The following is a 17522-nucleotide window of genomic DNA, read 5'->3' as shown; positions in this document are numbered from 1 at the left end:
ACAAGGCTGTGCCATGGGAAGCCACAGATTCCTTGTTCACACCACACATTTTTCTTTTCAGAAATAGCTATTTTTGGAATTTCTGCCACAGCCAAATAAAATTGTTACTTATCCCAGTGGTTAAGAGCAAAGAAAAAAGCCACCCCGGGCCAAGGCAGGGCCATGCTGGGGTCAGGGGGTGCCCCCAGGCTGCAACTTCCCAAGGAGCACCAGGACACCCAGGGACAAAGGCCATGTTTGTATGGAATTGTGGCTCTTTTAAGGTGGGAAAACACCTTTAAGATCAGCAAGTCCAGCTGTCAACCCTCCCCCACAGTCACCACTAACCCCTGTCCCCAAGTGCCACGTCCACACGTGGTTTGAACACTCCCAGGGGTGGTGACTCCACCCTGGGCAGCTGTGCCAGTGCTTTACAACCCTTCCCATGGAGAAATATTCCCTAATCTCCAACCACAACCTCCCCTCTCATCCTGTCCCTTGTTTCCTGGGAGCAGAGCCCGACCCCCCCCAGCTCCCCCCTCCTGTCAGGGGGTTGCAGAGCCAGAAGGTCCCCCCTGAGCCTCCTTTTCTCCAGGCTGAGCCCCCCCAGCTCCCTCAGCTGCTCCTGCTGCTCCAGCCCCTTCCCAGCTCTGTTCCCTTCCCTGGGCAGCACTCACATTTTATCAGTGTGTAATCCTATTTCATTGTTTATTAGTTAACACCGAGCACTAAATGTGACAACTTCAAATAGGGGAACCCAGTAAGTGAATTCCACATGGAATTATAGACTGGCTATCCAGAGCCTCTGCAGCCAGGAATCATGCAATGGGTTGGGTTGGAAGCTCATCCAGTTCCACCCCTGCCATGGGCAGGGACACCTTCCACCAGCCCAGGTTGCTCCAAGCTCTGTCCAACCTGGCCTGGGACACTTCCAGGGAACCAGGAAGTTTGCCCTTGGCTGTTGCATGGTTTGTAGGTTCCCATGGGAGATAAGGAAGGAGCAGCAGCTCCTCCCAGCCCAACTCTGCTCCACAGTCTCCCTCCTCCAAGGAGCCAGGTAGGTGTGAGGAGGTGCTAAAGTGGGAAGCAGAAAGCCCAAGAAATAACCCCTGTGGTGCAGCCACTTGGCCCCAAGGCTCAGAACAAATCCCCAGCCTGGCTCTGACAGCCCCCCTCCTACCCCAGCTCCCACAGGGACCAGGAACCCAAGACAGAAACACTTCCAGCAGGATTTACCTTCCTTCATGTTTGCAAATCGCTCCTTCAGCTGGTGATCCACCTCAGGGCCAAAGGCAAAGTTATTCACAAAAATAACACTGCAAGGGAAAGGTCAGGTTGATGAACAGGGAGCCAAGAACACACCACAATCCCCCCAGCCACGTCACAGGGACAGTGACAAACTGCTTGTCCCCAACTCCAGAGCTGCTGCCACCCAACCAACACCTTCCTCTGGCTCAGGGACCCAACCAGGCCCTCAGCTTTACCTTCAGCCCAGGCAGTTACATCTAAAAACATTCAGAAGGGTCCTGCTCTGGCAGCTCCTGGGAGTTTTAACATAAAAACAATGTGACAAGGAAGGTTTTCACCCTCTGCTGGGGTGAGATCCAACACCAACACAGCAACTCCCACCACACGTGGAGAGCAATGCTCAGCAAACAGGCCTCATTTCACCCTGGTGCTTCTTCTGCATTTCAAATATTACAGTAAAATAGCAAAATATGGGTTAAATTCATGGAATGGTTCGGGTTGGGAAGGACCTTAAAGCTCATGAGTTCTCCTCTCTGCCATGGGTAGGGACACCTTCTACTAGACCAGGTTGCTCCAACCTGGCCTTGGACACTTCCAGGGATGGGGAATCCACAACCTGTTGCTCTTCCAGCTGTAAATTCCCAGTAATGCCATAAGACAGTGACATCCGAGCATGTTTTTCCTGCCCTAAACCCAGCACTTCACCCCCACCCACAAGGGAGGAGTCAGTTCTTCCTGTCCAGGTTAGAAAATCCAATGAGGGGGTTTTGCTCCTGGAACAAAGTCATGTGGAAACACAGAAACCTGCCCAGAGGTAGAACCCCACAAAGGGTAAAAGTGTTTGGGAGATAAACAGAACATGCCACAGACTGAAAAACAAATACCCCCAAGGCTGCCAGAGCTCCAGGAGCCTTTGGACAACGCTCTGAGGGACAGGGTGGGATTGTTGGGGTGTCCTGGGCAGGGCCAGGAGTTAGACTGGATGGTCCTTGTGGGTCCCTTCCAGCTCAGGAGATTTCAGGGTTCTACAAAGAGCCATTCTGGCACATTGTTCCCACATGGAGAGCTGGTTCCTTTGTGAGAGGTCTGCTGGAAAAACCCCCTGCCAGAGCCTCCACACATGAAATGTGTTCAGCAAGGACACTGAGTTTAAGAGCAGCAGCCAAAGCTGTGAAAAACCACCAATGAAAAAAAATGTTTATACACCAAGAGAAAAAAAAAAAAAAGCTCTTCTTGCTACGCCTTGCACTTGGAAATTTGGGAAACCCTGCCTGGCAAGGAAAGCTAGCAGGGGTTTCTTCCTCCTCCTCCTCCCCATGTGCCAAAAAAGAGGCCTTGCAAAAGCGCCAAACGTATTAATGGGAGTAGAAAACATCCAGGAAAGGAAGGGGGAGAGCCAGAGCTGGCAGATGGGTGTTTGTACAGAGCTCCTGCTGGCCCAGGGCTCGTGTGCACGTGCAGGGCACAGGGGCCCAGAGCACCCTGATCCCAGGAACTGCCAAGCCCTTGGAATACACATCCTGCAGGGCTCATTCCACGTGGCCATGGGGAGCCTTGTCCTGCTCCCAGCATCATTCCCTGGGGCTGCCCCAGCCCTGCACGTGTCCCAGGCCAGGCTGGAGCACCCTGATCCATGGAAGGTGTCCCTGGAATGAGATGGGCTTTAAGGTCCTTCCAACCCAACCCAACCCATCCTGGGATTCTGCACCAGGGTGAGGTGTCTGTGCAGAGCATGAGACACCCAAAATAAACACCTCCCAGCACTTCCCTGTGAACTCAGAGCTCCTGCAGCCAAAAACTGTCCAAAAAGGTTCACTGAGTTGAAGGGAAGTGGCCCAGCAGCAGAGGAGGGTGCCCTTGGAACCAGAAGCAGCAAAGCCAAACCCCAGGGAGCTGCAAGGCTGGGACAAGTCTGTCCCCAAATAAAAAGGCATCTCCAGAAGGAACTGAGGTCCAGAATAAAGCAGAAGTCAGCAGCCTCCTCCATGGCCTGCTCCTAAACCATTCCCTTGGGAGCAATCCAGGAATTGCCACAACTGAAGGCTTTCAGAGCCCTCTCTGACAACTGCCTTCATTTCCCCACATAACAGGGTGGCCCAAAAGGTCATATAAAAATAAAGAGGGTTTTTCTTTTCTGCCCATAAGGCTGGAAGAATGAAAAGCTTTAAAAATACAGACGACTTTGATGGTTTTTAACAAATTTACTCCCTCTTTTTGCTCCCTCAGAAAAAGGAGCCTGACCCTCTGCACAGTTCTCCACATAAATAAGTCTTCAAGACAATTAGCTGAAATGAATTTTCAATTTAAGTTGGAACAGACTCACTTGGGTCTTTTGCTTTTTATTAAAGGGAAAGTGAGCCCCCATAGCCAAGATAATTAGTGTATTGCCAGAATCCCTGACAGGAACTACAGGGATATGCAAAACAAATGGAGGTTTCTGCTTGTCTGTACAACCAGGATTTATCTTGGATACACCCTTGGATATAATACCATGGGACATGCATTTAAAGCCATTCTTCCAGTCAGAAAACAGGATCTAAAGAGGCCAATATAGGAGTTGGCAGATCAACTTCTGGTATTTGCTATGGAAATTCTATATAAAAAGCTGGCCAGGCTCCCAATTTCCATTATACAAACTCCCAAGTCTCCAGTTCATAAAGCAGCACTCAATGGCTGTACTGTACCTTGTGTTTGCAATTCTCTCCCTCCACTCTTCTGAAAGGAAGTCACCTCTTTCCAGCTTAAAAACAAAGAACACAAAAACACACAGAGGAGTTAATGTTGTGCCCTTTTCCTTTGGAGAGGGACAAACATGCTGTGCCAGCTCCCTGATCCCACAAGAGCCAAGGCCAGAGGAAGTTTTTGGGGAGCACAGAGGGGATGAACCAGGCAGGGCTGGCTCTGCTCATTCCTGGGATCCCAGAGGTGCCTCCGTCCCTGCTCCCACCCAGGGATACCCCAGGAAGGGTCTCTGGGTATCCTTAGTGCCCTGTGAGGGCTGTGATCCGTGGAGATTCCAAAGCTGATCCCCAAATGCATCCATGGCTGGGCCAGCACAGGGAGCTGAGCACAGGCTGGGAACAGTCCTGCTGGGAACCCAAATCCAGGCTCCTGTTGAGCTCAAGCACCTGATTTCCTGTGGGGCTAAATATAAACCCCAACTGCTCCTACCACCTTCAGGATGGAAGTGAAGGAACAGAAAGGTCTTATTTGAAAAGAAACACAGTCCTGACTCCAGTGACTCAGCAGCACCTTCCTGATGGCACCCCAGCAGTCCCAGGTGAACACAAAGCTCTCCCCAGAGGAATGTTTTCCCACCCTCTGCTGTGCCACAGGTCAGGCAGGAGGAGGGTTGGGAGAGGAAGATAAGAAAAGGAGAGGGAAAAACAAGATGCAGCTCTGTAATTAATGACAATGACAGCCCTTGGAGGGGTGAGGGGATGGTTTATCCCAGAACATCAAAGCAACCAAACTGACTGCTCAGGATCCTTTTTCTGCACAGATTGCAGAGGAGTGACACCTCAGAGGTGCCAGCACTGCAGTGCAGACACTGGGACAGCTCCCACCCCTCCCTGGCTGAGCTGGGCACTGTCCCAGGGAAGCACTCAGAGCCAAGACCTGGCTGTGCCACCACAGAGGACAAAGACACAGGTGCCAAGAGCAGTGGGGCTGCTCCCACGAGGAAGGATAAAAAACAAAAAAAAGAGGCTGAGAAAAGTGAATATTGAGGATTTTCAGGGAAGAGATCAGGACCTTTGTCAAGAGCTTCAAGCATTAGACAGTAAATCCACCAAAAAGAGCAGGTCAGAGCAACACAAGTGAGTCAGAAGAACCTGTCCCACCAAGCAGCTGGGCTGAAATGAGATTAAAACTGGAATTAAGGCCTGTGTTCTCCCCCCTGCTGGGAGGGGATGCACCTCTGGCATCCCTGCTCCAGTAAAAACAAAGGATATGGTGGAGGCTGAACTCTGAGATCCAACCCCCCAACACCCGGTTGGGTCTGGGCAGAACCTAAACCAGAACCTCAAGGCAACAGCAGTTCCAAGATGAGTTCTTTTCACCTCATATATGGAAGCATTTTTTCTGGAGTTCTGTAGGTGAATGGAGCCCATTTCTAGATGAATTTTAAGAGATAATTTTGTCTCCAAGTCTTGTAGTAAACAGTTCCATGGTTGAGTAACCAAGACATAGTTGAAGCAAACCCACATGACAGGCAACTGCATTTATCTTACAACACTTTTTGCAAGTCAGCATCTCCCTGGCATCCTCCACACCACCAGTTTCTAAGGTCTCCACAGGGTTTTCAAACACTAACAGGGGAAAGAAAAACATCTGAAAAGCCAGGAAGGCCAATCCTGAAGCCACAGTTTGAAAGGGAACAAAGAACCAGCGTAACATGAAACGATCCTGAAATGCTGAGCTTCATATAAAGGTCTTGAAATCCAACCTAAGTGGCTGTTGGGCTTTCCTTGGATCCAGTTTCCCAGTGTGTTTGTCCTGCCTGGGTGGTCAGAGGAGCATTTATAACCCAAATCTCCCTGTTTAACTTGATATCACCCGTGGAGGATGAACATTTGCAAGACAGAGCCATTTAACAATTCAAATGAACCCCAGCCCTGCTCAGACACATCTATTTTTGTGGCTCTGCTTCCCCAGCTCAGGCTTAGGGGAAAATCTCAGCAGGAAAAACAGAGGAGAACAGAAATAACCAGATGGTCAACTGGGGCTGGGAGAAAATGGGTTATTTTTCTTCCTTTTCCCCTCTGGAAGCAAGGCAGGGATTCCTGGAGCAGGGGCTGCTCCCCTCAGAGACAGGATAGAGATCCCTGACCACTGGGGCAGTGAGCAATAAAGGACTCCCTCCAAGGAGGAAAGCAGCTCCTTCCCCACCAACTGACACAGGGAATCCAACAGAATTCCCCCAAAATCCCAGACAGCTCAGAGGTTTACAGGGATTCTGAGAGTGAAACAAGAACTGGTGAGGAAAATGCAGCTGGATCAACCCCAGGACTGCAGCAGAACATGGTCCATGATGGTCATCCAGGGAGAAGGGGACACCTCCATCCCAGTCTCTCAATCTCTTCCAGTGTCCCCACCCCAATCCTGCTCCTCCCTCTCTCTTGGAAACTTAATCTCCTTAGTGAATAATGAATGGAAGGGACCATCTGTAACACAGATATTTTCATCTGATTAGACAATGTAGGAGATGCTTTCTCTAACAGGATAATTAGCTCAGCAAAATCACCCTCAGAGCTGCACTGCCGCTAAATTTAGAAGGCAAACCAGGTTTTTATTCAGGTTTTTTTCAGCCAGGAATACACCCAACAGCATCTGGAACTCGATGGGAAGCAGCAGGTCAGAAGTAGCCAGAGGTACAGAGCTGTGGGTGTGTGCAGAGCAGGAATTTGGGCAGCTCAGGCCTGAAGGAGGGCTGGGATCTCACCCAGGGCTGGACTGGGAGTCTCCCTGTGCCTGAGCAGCTCCACAGAGCCATAAATTCACAGGATGGCTCATTGCAGCCGCCTCTTTGCAAACACTTGGCTCCCAAAAACCAGCCAGTTCTGCCTGGAAAAGTACACAGGGTTATTTTTAGGTTCCTGTTCTCTTCAAAAATAACTGGAGGCATCAAGCCAAACCTCCCAAACGTGGCACCATTTCAAAGCCACGGGGGACGTTTGGAGGGCTTTTCAAAGCCCAGCCCGGCGAGATTCCCACTGAAACAGGGCCTTCAGGAACACCTGGAGTGAGCAATTGCTCTGGCCCTCCTCGAGCTGCAGGGCTTGAGGTCCAGGTGATGCCAGTCTGCTCCCTGGGCAGCAAGAGGCACTGGAAGTCCTACACTAATCACTGCTTTTCTCCGATTTCCAGGAAAAGCAGCCAGGGAGACACCCCAAACTCAGCCTGAGATAAGCCTGGAGGTTTACAAAGCCAGGTTTACACTGATTTAGGCACTAAATGGGATGTGTTGATCCTTGTGGGTCCTTCCAGCTCAGCACATCCTGTGATCTGTGAAGATTCCCCTCTAATCCACGGGGCTGAATCACAGAGCACCTCCAGCCCTCAGCAGCTCCTGGGTCTCCCCACCCACCCAAAATCCCTCAGCTTGGCAAAGCTGAGCTGTGTTTCCTGCCCTTGCTTTGAAGATTGTCATCTGCTGCTAAAGCAGGGCTTTTATGGAGCAGGGCAGGAATTCTGTTATAACAACCCTGAGTAAACAAACACAAACCAAACCCTTGCCTTCAGCAGAGCTCTAAGGGAGAAAACCTTCCCCACGCAAGGGGAAAACGGGTTGTAGGCACTGAGGACACCCCAAAAATGTCCTCCAAGGGGACCCCAGGCAGAGAAGAAGCACTTTGTGCCACACGGCAGCCTCAGCCTCCTGCCCCAGATACCTGAGATGCCTCTGAGTTTGAGGCCACAGGAGGATATTAGAGTCAGGAACCATGAAAACCCATCTGCCTGTTAATTGTGATAGCAGGTTTTAATTTGGGGGCTGCACATGTGCAGAATTCCCCAAGAAAGGCTCTCTAATCAGCCAGGCCTAACGACCTTCCCAAAGTGTCCTGCTTCCTGCAGACAAGTTTTCTTGCAAAGAAGGGGGAAGGAGCTAATCCTGGAAACTTCTCAGCTCTGGGGGAAGGGAATGAGAAGATCAAAGGAGCTGGAGCACAGTGAGATGCGTCAGAAGTGGGACATTCTCGTCCAAAAAGCTGAAGGAGATGATGATGATGAAGATGTAAAGCCCTCTGAATGCAGGAGACCAGCAAAGAATGGGATTTCCCCTAACTGAGCAGGAATTGGACATCCACAACCAGGAATGAGGCACCCAGGACCACAGGCATGTAAATACTCATTTTACAGGATTATGAGACCCCCAGCAGCTGGAGAGCAGGAGAATTCCAAGCAGAGCATGATAAGCAACCTCCCTCCCACTCCTCTCCTGCCCCAAATGGATCTTCCCCCTCTCCAACTTCAGGGCTGACGCAGCTGGAGCTCTGCAGCAGCCCTGGGCACCTGACACCCCCTCAAGACACTTTGCCTCCAGCTACTGGAGGAATTTAATGTGAATTATCACCTGCAGTGACCACACAGCCCTGTCCTGCTTCCCTGAGACACCTCCATGCACGTGAGGCTGCCAGTTTTATATGGAAACATTGCTCCAGAGAGAGTATTTTCTGTGATTGTTGACAAAATAGGATGGAAATACAGGTGGACAATCAGGATTTATTTTAAATGTTGTCACTGGACTTTGCTCTCCAGAATTCCAGAACTTCCAGCAGTAACAAGAACAACCCAGGAAGTGAATTTGAAGGCTTGCAGAGCAATTTAATGAGCAACAGCTCATTGTCCTTCTGTTCAAGCCTTTCCAAACACGAGTTTATTGGTTTGGAAAGCTTTTGGGGGGTGTTTTTTATTTGTTTACATTCCTGTCAATTTTCTTTTAATAGTAATCTGAAAAAAACCCTGTTAGTCAGATTTGGGGCAGGTTACAAAAATATAGTGAGGTTCTGGCAGCCCCTTGGATTATTGCAAAAGGCAAAAAGGCCATAAAATATTCCTCAGGAAGCTCCTGCCATGTGGTGAGGCTGGAGATGGTGAAGAACCACAGGGAAAATCATTGCCCAAGTGAGAAGGAATCGCTGAGCTGCACAAACCCAGCACTGCTGAGGTGACACAGCAGCTTTGCAGGGGAAACCAAAAGTCCATTTGTATTGGGAAATTATAACTGTACTGGGCTTTGGGCTGTTAAAATAATCTAAAGCCCTGCAGGCCTAACCCCTGGATTTTCTGCTGCCTCATGTCCCCCAGTTTCTGTTTTACCACATCCCCAGCGTTCAGCCAAAGCTGCAGGTGGGATCCAAGATTCTTCCCCCTGAACTCCTGCCAAGCTCCCTCCCCCTCCTCCACCACTTGATTCTTCCCAAAATATTGAGTTTTCATGTGACTGCCTGGAACACTGGAGTGAGATTCACCAGCTGAGCTCTGCTGATGACAGACTACTTCAATTTGGGCTTATTTTGCCTCCAATATTTGCAGTTTTGGGAGCATTTTGCAGGGACAAAGTTGTTTTCCAGAAAGACAAAGATGCCAGGCTTTTAATTCTGTGTTTTCCAGCTGCATTGTGAGACAAGTTTGCTCTCTTTAATGAGTCACCTACAGCAGATGCTGCTGAGAATCTTCTTAAGAAAATAAATGGGGATGTTTGATGAATAAAAACTAAATAAAATCTGCCCTGTGTCTGCATGTAAAAGACCAAAATCTGTGTTCAAGCATCACTCCAAGTGACAAGAAACCAATTTTCCTTAAGACAAAGTGCTGCAAGTGTTTTAACTCTTCCCAAAAAACCCAGGCTGCACACACTCCAAACACTGCAGAAAGCAGAGTCAGAAAAGCCAAAGAACCTGGCAAAAATAAGCAGCTTTGTTCCAATGCAGCACCAGACCCTGGCCCTGGGAATGCTCAGGCTGGAAGTGCTGCCTAGGGCAAGCAATATGCTTCCAATATTTTATCCAAGCTCCTCTCCTATTCTTTACATTCCCCAGCTCAGAGGCAGAGGATCCTCAGGAACAGCTCCTTTCATGTCGTGCCAGCTGGGTGACACAATGGAAAAATGCCATATGGCCACTGGAGGAGCAGGGAAGCATTCCCAGTGCTCCTACAGCAGGAAGGAGTTAGCAGGGATATCCAGCCTGCTGCAAACCAGTCCCCCAGCAGCCCTCAGGAGGGAATAGTTCCATCCAGCACAGGAATTCCAGGGAGAGAGTGCTCAGAGGCAGGTGGGACCAGGCCTTTCCGGCCTGTTTTCCAAAGGCAGAGCTGGAACAGCCTTTCCTACAAGATGAGCCCTCTGAAGGATCCCAGCAGCCAAAAAAATGGGGAAAAAAGGCTGGGAAAATTGGGAAATAAACCTGGCATTTGATCCCACCCTGCTGGAATGCTCCAGCCACGTGGTTCACACCATTCCAGGAACATGGAAAGAATGGCTCTGTACAAAAGGGAAGGGAAGGAGCAGCTCCCAAACTTCAACCTCAACACAGGACACGGAGCCAGCGGCGACCTCTGAGCAGGACAGAGTGACCCAGCTGGGCTGGGAAATTAGGGAACATTCCTGCTCCATCCAGCCTCTTTCCTGACCTTTGGAGACCGGGAGGAGAAGCATAAATAGATGTATTTTCCAAACACTCCATGGGTTCCTGTGGAACATGTATTTCACTTTCTATGTATTTCACGGGAAGTGACTGACCAGGGAACAGGTTTTCTTAATGAAAATTAAGAAGGAGGGAAAAGGAAAGGAATGGCACAGGACAGTGCATGGGTTTCACACTGTCATTCCAGAGGGCAAAACATCCACAAAGATGGAGCAACATGGGGAGGAAGGGAAAGTAATTCCAACACCTGTCCCTATCCCCAGGGAGGGAGATGCCCTGGGATGACCCATTTACTGCTCCTGATCCAGCTACAGCCTCAGGGCACCCAATTCCAAGCCTTTCCAAGTCAGAATTAACCACCCCAACACCCTTCCTGAGCCCACAGCCTCCCACTGCTCCTGGAGTCTCCTGCTCCAACCTCCAGCCAGAAGTTCCGTCCCCGCCATCCCACCCCCTCCAACCCCTGTCCCAGGTTTCCACACCTTCCCCTGCCTGGGAATCTACCAGGAGATTCCAGAATCCCAAGGAGGAGCTGCTATTTCCAACAGTCTCTCCAGCAAAACCCCCAATCCATGGAGAGAGGGGGAGAAAAAAGGGAAAGGACGTGTAGGATGAACAGAAGACACGTCGCAGCCCCAGGAGGATAAATCTTCCAAGAGTGGAAAGACCTGGAAGTGGTTCCAATAACACCATACTACACATCAAGCAAGACAAAGAGAGAGGCTTTGGAGGATGGCTTGGAAAAACCAGGATGAAGGGAACAGCCAGGAAGCAGCTGTGGTCTCACTGCTGGTGGCTGGGGAAGGCTGGAGAGGACTTTCCAAGCTGGACACCAGTAGGAGCCCCAGGATTTTACTCACTGTGTATTCTGCGTGTTTTTTTCCATACCACTTCATCCACTTTCTGAACTCTCTGTCCATGGTCTGCAAGAGGGAGGAAAAACAAAAGCAGCTGTTGGGACATCTCCTGTTTCCAGAGCCATCCCAGGAGCAGAGGCACAGCTCTGCCAGCGCTCCCGACCCCCGGGAGTTCTGTCTGGTGGGGTTGGCTGGAGGCTTTTTGCCATTAACATTCCAAGGACAGGCAGACAAACAGCTCCTGCTGTTCGGTTTCCTTAAAAAAACCCCATATTTTTGCAAGTCAAAGCCGGAATGTTCATCCCTCCCCCTTTTCCTGGGAGATCCACGCTGTAGGAAAAGCACTGCCACTGGTCAGCACTAAAAATGGCACAACCTTGAGCAGCTCCTGAGCTGGGGCACATAATCCACAGGGAGCAGGAGGGAGGCAGCCCAGCCTAAGCCCTGGGAGCAAAGGGACTCACGGGCTAAAGCCAGGTCTGCTGGGGGCAGGGAGAGGGCAGAGAGCAGCATCCAAAGCATCCCCATTCCCACAGCAACCAGGGATGCCCCAAACTGCATCCAAGGATTTTGGAGTGATGACATCCTTCACTCCAGGGCTGCAGAGGAGGGAGGGCTCCTACTGCCACCAGTTTGTCATTGCCTAAATAGAGGAGAAAGGAACCAAATCCCCCCCATCCAGAGATCTCAGTCCCTCACAAACCCCCACGAGCACAATTCCAGCTGTCCCAATGGCCCTGAGCAGGGCAGGCTCTGGAGGGGAACCAGGGGCAGCTACAGCTCTACAAAAGCTGGAAAAAGTAACTCAAGTGTCTTGGAAGGCTGGAAAAAACCCTCCTGATCCTTAGGGTTTGGCCCAAAGTTGGAGGTAGCAGGGAAAGGAGACAAGGGAGAGTCTCCCTCCCTGTGTCACCAGCTCCAGGTGACCCTGCCTGGGCAGGGGTTGGACTGGGGGATCTGCAGAGCTCCCTTCCAACCCAAACCGTTCCATGATGCTTTGAGAAGAGACCAGCAGGAATTCTGACTTCCCTGACAGCTCAGAGATGGTGGAGACCTCCATCCTCAGGATTTTCTCACACTGCACAACTGCATTTTTAATTATTTTTTACGACAACTTCACTAAAACAAACCCACAACATCATTTAGCTGAAGCTTTTCAAAGCCATTTGCATTAATTATCACAGTGCCCAGAGATGTGTTGTCACAGCCAATCTTAACCAGAATCTTAATCCAAGCCCTCCCACAAAGGTTTGGAGGGAAGCTGGTCCCTGACACAGGCATGAGGCAGAGGAACTGCACTCAGGCAGCTTCACACACTGACACTGCAGCAGCTGTTGGGTTGTTAAATCTGGCAGGATTTAACCAGAATAATGCAGAATATTCACATGAAATACTCCTGAAGCTGGAGGTACCCCAGTAGTTAATACTCCTAACTCTCCATTTGTGATCTCTGTTTGCTGTTTCCAGTAAAACCTTGTTTGCACAGTGCCATGAAGGGGTATTAGTGAGAGTGGGAATTTCCCTTTTAATGCTCATCTTTTAAGTTTAATAGTAAACCCAGAGGGGATTCCAGGCCTTGCAAGTGCTCCCTGGTGAAACCAGGACACTCCCACAGAGGGACTGCAGAGCCCTCCAGTTGGGACCTTCCACTGGCTATGGCAGGGGAAACAAGATGGATTTTAGATCCTTGTCTGATGCTCCTCATCACTCTGTTGATGCATTTTTGCCCACACCACAGAAAAGGAGGATCAAGGAGTTTTATTTTTCCCCTCCCTCCATGGGGTATAATCTTCCAGCCTGCACAGCCTGAGTCAGTGTTTTGACAATACCGAGGGAGAAGTTTCTGTTCAGAGACTGAAACAAACAAACGTCTCCTGGTTAGGCTTGACTAACCTTTATTGTTAGCTTGTGGCCTTCCAGGTTTGCCTTGGAACTCATTATCTTTGTGTGTCCCATTGGCCCAGAATGAGAAGTGTAAAGAAACCTGACTAATACTATAGAAATATGGAATGGTTTGGGTTGGAAGGGACCTTAAAGCCCATCCAGTGCCACCCCTGCCATGGGCAGGGACACCTTCCACCAGCCCAGGTTGCTCCAAGACCCATCCAACCTGGTCTTGGACACTTCCAGGGATCCAGGGGCAGCCACAGCTGCTCTGGGCAACCTGTGCCAGGGCCTCCCCACCCTTATACTAAATAATTTCTACTTAATGTCTAATCTAAACCTTCCCTCCTTCAGCTTCAGGACCTTTCAAGGTTTTCTTCATTCAGGTGCCTCCAGACACCCAACAAAGGCCTCATCAACGAGCCTCTGATGGTTTAATAACTTCAGCTTAAGACACCAAAAAGGGGCACCATCACCACAGGCAGAACCAAGGCCTTTAAAATATTTAAGAACTATTTCCTTGCTGAATTAATTCCCACATCTGCTGAACACTGTGGCCTCTGGAAGTTCTATCTGAGCCATTCCAGGCACGGAATAATTTCAGGTGTTTGTGTGAAGCTTTTCCTGCCCTTCCTTTTGAACAGGCCCTGTGTCAGTACTGTTAAAAGAGCTGAAAGCACTTCAGAAAGGTGATAATGCTCCCCCTGTGCTCTCCAGACTGGAAAAACACTCCTCTCCCCAAGCACACCGTGCTCCAGGTCTGTCTGACCTGAGGGAGAGAATCGAGCAGGGCTGAAACTCAGACACTCAGCTATTCCTGCAGCCCAGCCAGAGCCACCCCACAGGACCCACCTCGGCGTACTTGGCTGGAATATCAGCTTTCTCCACTCCATAGTGATGTTTGCAGTTCGTGGCTGCAGCCACTTGAAGCACCACCTGCCCCACACCTGCAGGGGGAAAAACCCAAAGTGAGAGCAATTCCAGCAGAAACCACTGCAAGGGAGAGAAGAGTTGTTAGAGCAAAGGGCAACAGGAAAACAGCAGATAAACTGTGCAGGGGCTGCTTTAACTGCCAGGGTCTGACCTTCCTCCACAAGGCTCTGTGATCCCTGAACTCATTCCCACTCCCCAAGTGCTGCTCAGCCTCAAGGTGAGCAAGAAAATTATTGATTTATGATGAGAGCAGCTAAAAGTATATAATATTTGAGCCTGCAGCACTACAGGGCTTCAGATATGATCTTCAGTAACCTTCCTGAACAAACAATTGGGAGCATCCCACAACAATCTTTTTTTTTATTCCAGATGGAAAATACTTTGTCAGATGTGATGCCTTTCTAAATGTCTCATCTGAACACCAGGAAATTTCAGACATCAGTCCCACTGAGGGAGGAAATGGGGGTAAAAACAGCAAATCACTGAAGATATGTTAAAACTAGGGGGGGGAATTGCAGTCCTGTATTTAAATTTAAAATATCTTTTTAAAAATACTTTTCCCCAGAAGTCTCGCATCACACCAGCAACAAAACCCAAAAATATACTTGGGTTAAAAATTTACAACACATCCAGTAAGAGGGGAAATTCTTGTTGCTCCTTTCCTGCCCTGAACCAGATTTACCAAGAAAAAGAACAGCATGTTCTTACTCAGTGTCTCTGTTCCACATGGCCTTGAGTCATACCTGGTTTCCTCACCAATTAGGAACACCTATTTCCTTTTAAAACTTTAACCTGTGCCAGTTGTGGGTTAGATTTTGTGGGGTCTCACAAGAAAACTGTTAAAATGAACTCTAAAATCTTTTCTGACACACTGACAAGGAAGTCAGAGGTAAAAATCTACTTCATTTTCAGATCCCACAAAGTGTATCACGAGAAGGGCCAAGAAATCCCATCTTCAGACAAGGGGGTCATAAAATCCACTGAAAACAGAGGAAGCCTCAGAAATGCTACTTTATTTTTCAACCATCATTTTTAACAATGTTTCTTTTTAAGTGTATCCATCAACAGCAACAGAAACCAAGAGTTCTGTAACAATTACTGAATTTGCAGTGATATTTCATCACCAGAGAGCCTGGCGGTATCTGGTTGGTCCATTTAATCATGTCAGAAAAAGCAGGGGGATTATTTAGAAAAGATGCTTATCCTGCAAGGCAATCCTTAGTCCTGGCTTATCCTGCATGACTATCTTTAGTCCTGGTTTACTTCTTATATAAAATTTGCAGTGATATTTTATCACCATAGAGAACGTCTGGGGCACCTCGTTGGTCCATTCAATCATGTCAGAAAAAGCAGGGGGATTATCTAGAACAGATGCTTACCCTGCAAGGTAATCCTTAGGCCTGGTTTATCCTGCAAGACAATCCTTAGTCCTGGTTTAGGTAAAGAAAGGAGAAAACCAGCAAACAAAAAGAGAAAGAGAAGCCGTCGGTCACTCACCGCTGCCCAAGTCGACGAACAAATCGTCCTCTGTCATTTTGATCTCATCGATCATTTGGGCCACCAAGTCAAAGGAGGTTTCTCCATAGACCTCTGGGGAGAAGGGCTCGTAGTTGTTGAGTTTCTCGGGGTCGGTGACCGAGTGGTTGTAGACCTGCTGCAGGATGTGCCGGAGCAGCCCGTTGGAGGGACGCGTGTTCAGCTTCATGGGCTGCGTCGTCCCCTTCCACTGCAGGAAACACAGGACGAGGTGGGAACCCCAGGGGGGGACGAGGGCACGGCCCTACAGCCAGGCTGGGGAGGCACAACGAGGGGAAATCCCCTCCCAGCGCCTCGCCCAACATCAAAATGGTCCTGACCCGAGGGCTGGAGCCCCTCCGCTCTGCAGGCAGAGAGCTGGGGGTGTCCACCTGGAGAAGGCTCCAGGGAGACCTGAGAGCTCCTTCCAGGGCCTGAAGGGGCTCAAAGAGACTTTGGACAAGGGATGGAGAGACAGGACAAGGGGAATGGCTTCACACAGGGTTGGATGGTATATTGGGAAGGAATTGTTGGCTGTGAGGGTGGGGAGGCCCTGGCACAGGTTGCCCAGAGAAGCTGTGGCTGCCCCATCCCTGGAAGCATCCAAGGCCAGGTTGGATCAAAGGAGCAACCTGGGCTGGTGGAAGGTGTCCCTGCCCTTGGCAGGGGGTGAAACAAGATGAGCTTTAAGGTCCCTCCCAACCCGACCTCTTCTGTGACACTCAAGACAAACACAACCCCAGTTCTCTGCACTTCACACCTCACTGAGGGGTCATTTCTGCTGGAAACAGCTGCTAAAGGGGCCATTAAAGAGATGCAAACACCACCAGGCAATGGAAAGCTCAGCACTGAATAAAGCTGAGAAGGTGTGGAGTTTGCTCCCTGATTTTCTATTCACTGATCCCATTGAGCTGATACCGAGTGTGTGTCAACACCAGAGCAGTTGAATTGTGCCTCGGGAGCTGTCAGATGGGAGGGATCGCATGTACTCAAACAGGGAGTGGCAGGAAAGAGATGGAAATCAAGCTTCCTTTCTTCCTCAGAAAAAAAAAAACAACCTGTCCTAAGCATAAAAGTTCTTAAGTTTTAAAAATGTTTACCTCCCCCTTTGATAAAAACAACCAAAAAGAGGCAGCTCCAGGACCCCTCCTAAACATTCCTCTGCTGGGATTCTGATGCAAGTGGAGAGGTTGAATAGCTTCTAATGCTCAGCTATTAACCAACACACACATGAATACGAAGAAGTACAAGTTTTAGGGAGCTCTAGGCCCACAAAATGAAGGAAATCCTGGAAAAAAGTCTTTTTGCTATAATACTGCACAGCAGTATTATACTTCAAATAATTCCCATAAGCACAGCAGAGAAAAAAATCCACCTATACTTCTAAATTCAATACAACAGTAACATTATTCACTGTTCATGTTTTGCTTCCTCCAGTTCAACCTTTTATGGGGTAAGAGAAGCAAAAAGCTCATTACATTGGTCTGAAAAGACATTACATTCTCCTTCAGCCAGTGATCCTACAGAACAGAGAGGCTGAACTGTGTGGCAAGGAAATTCCTAAGGCATGGATCACTTCCACAACACGCAGGGGAGTTCATATGGATTATTTAAGCACCCATAAGCCACAGATTCCCCCCCACAAAAGTCAATCTACACAAGAAATCCCTGTGAAACATCTAAGTGTTAAATGCAGAGAAACCTTTTCTTCCCCCTAAAGGTAACTCAGCTCTTTCCAAGTGCCAAAATAACAATGTCAGAGGTGCATAATAAAGACCAACACCTCCCAAACCCACAGTTTGGGAACAAAAAGTGGGGTTTAATTGCTTTTCTTCCTCAATGTCCCTCCCATGCTAACTCCTGACTGCCCAGGTGTGAGGAAGAAAATAAGTTTAATATCAAGATAAGTCTCCAAAAAGATGAAAGTGCTGGATATTGGTGATGTGACAGTGACTGT

At 49.1% G+C, this 17522-nt stretch overlaps 1 protein-coding gene across 5 annotated transcripts in view; it reads right to left on the bottom strand.

Annotated features, from left to right (window-relative positions):
* The window catches only part of DOT1L (DOT1 like histone lysine methyltransferase), a 75698-nt gene that overhangs the window by 37307 nt on the left and 20869 nt on the right, over positions 1–17522 (bottom strand). For all 5 annotated transcript variants that reach the window (XM_027668327.1, XM_027668325.1, XM_027668326.1 and 2 more), the window contains exons 5-9: positions 15548–15776; positions 13970–14064; positions 11237–11299; positions 3912–3967; positions 1216–1295 (exon numbers count right to left, since the gene is read on the bottom strand). In XM_027668327.1, coding sequence (XP_027524128.1) covers positions 1216–1295; positions 3912–3967; positions 11237–11299; positions 13970–14064; positions 15548–15776 — 523 coding nt within the window. The remainder of the gene's footprint in view (positions 1–1215; positions 1296–3911; positions 3968–11236; positions 11300–13969; positions 14065–15547; positions 15777–17522) is intronic.

This window comes from Corapipo altera, unplaced genomic scaffold (assembly GCF_003945725.1).
Source record: "Corapipo altera isolate COAL_440 unplaced genomic scaffold, ASM394572v1 138, whole genome shotgun sequence".
In the NCBI taxonomy this organism is placed as follows: Eukaryota; Metazoa; Chordata; class Aves; order Passeriformes; family Pipridae; genus Corapipo; species Corapipo altera.
Note: the sequence above shows the minus strand (reverse complement) of the source record. Positions and strands in the feature narration are given on the sequence as shown.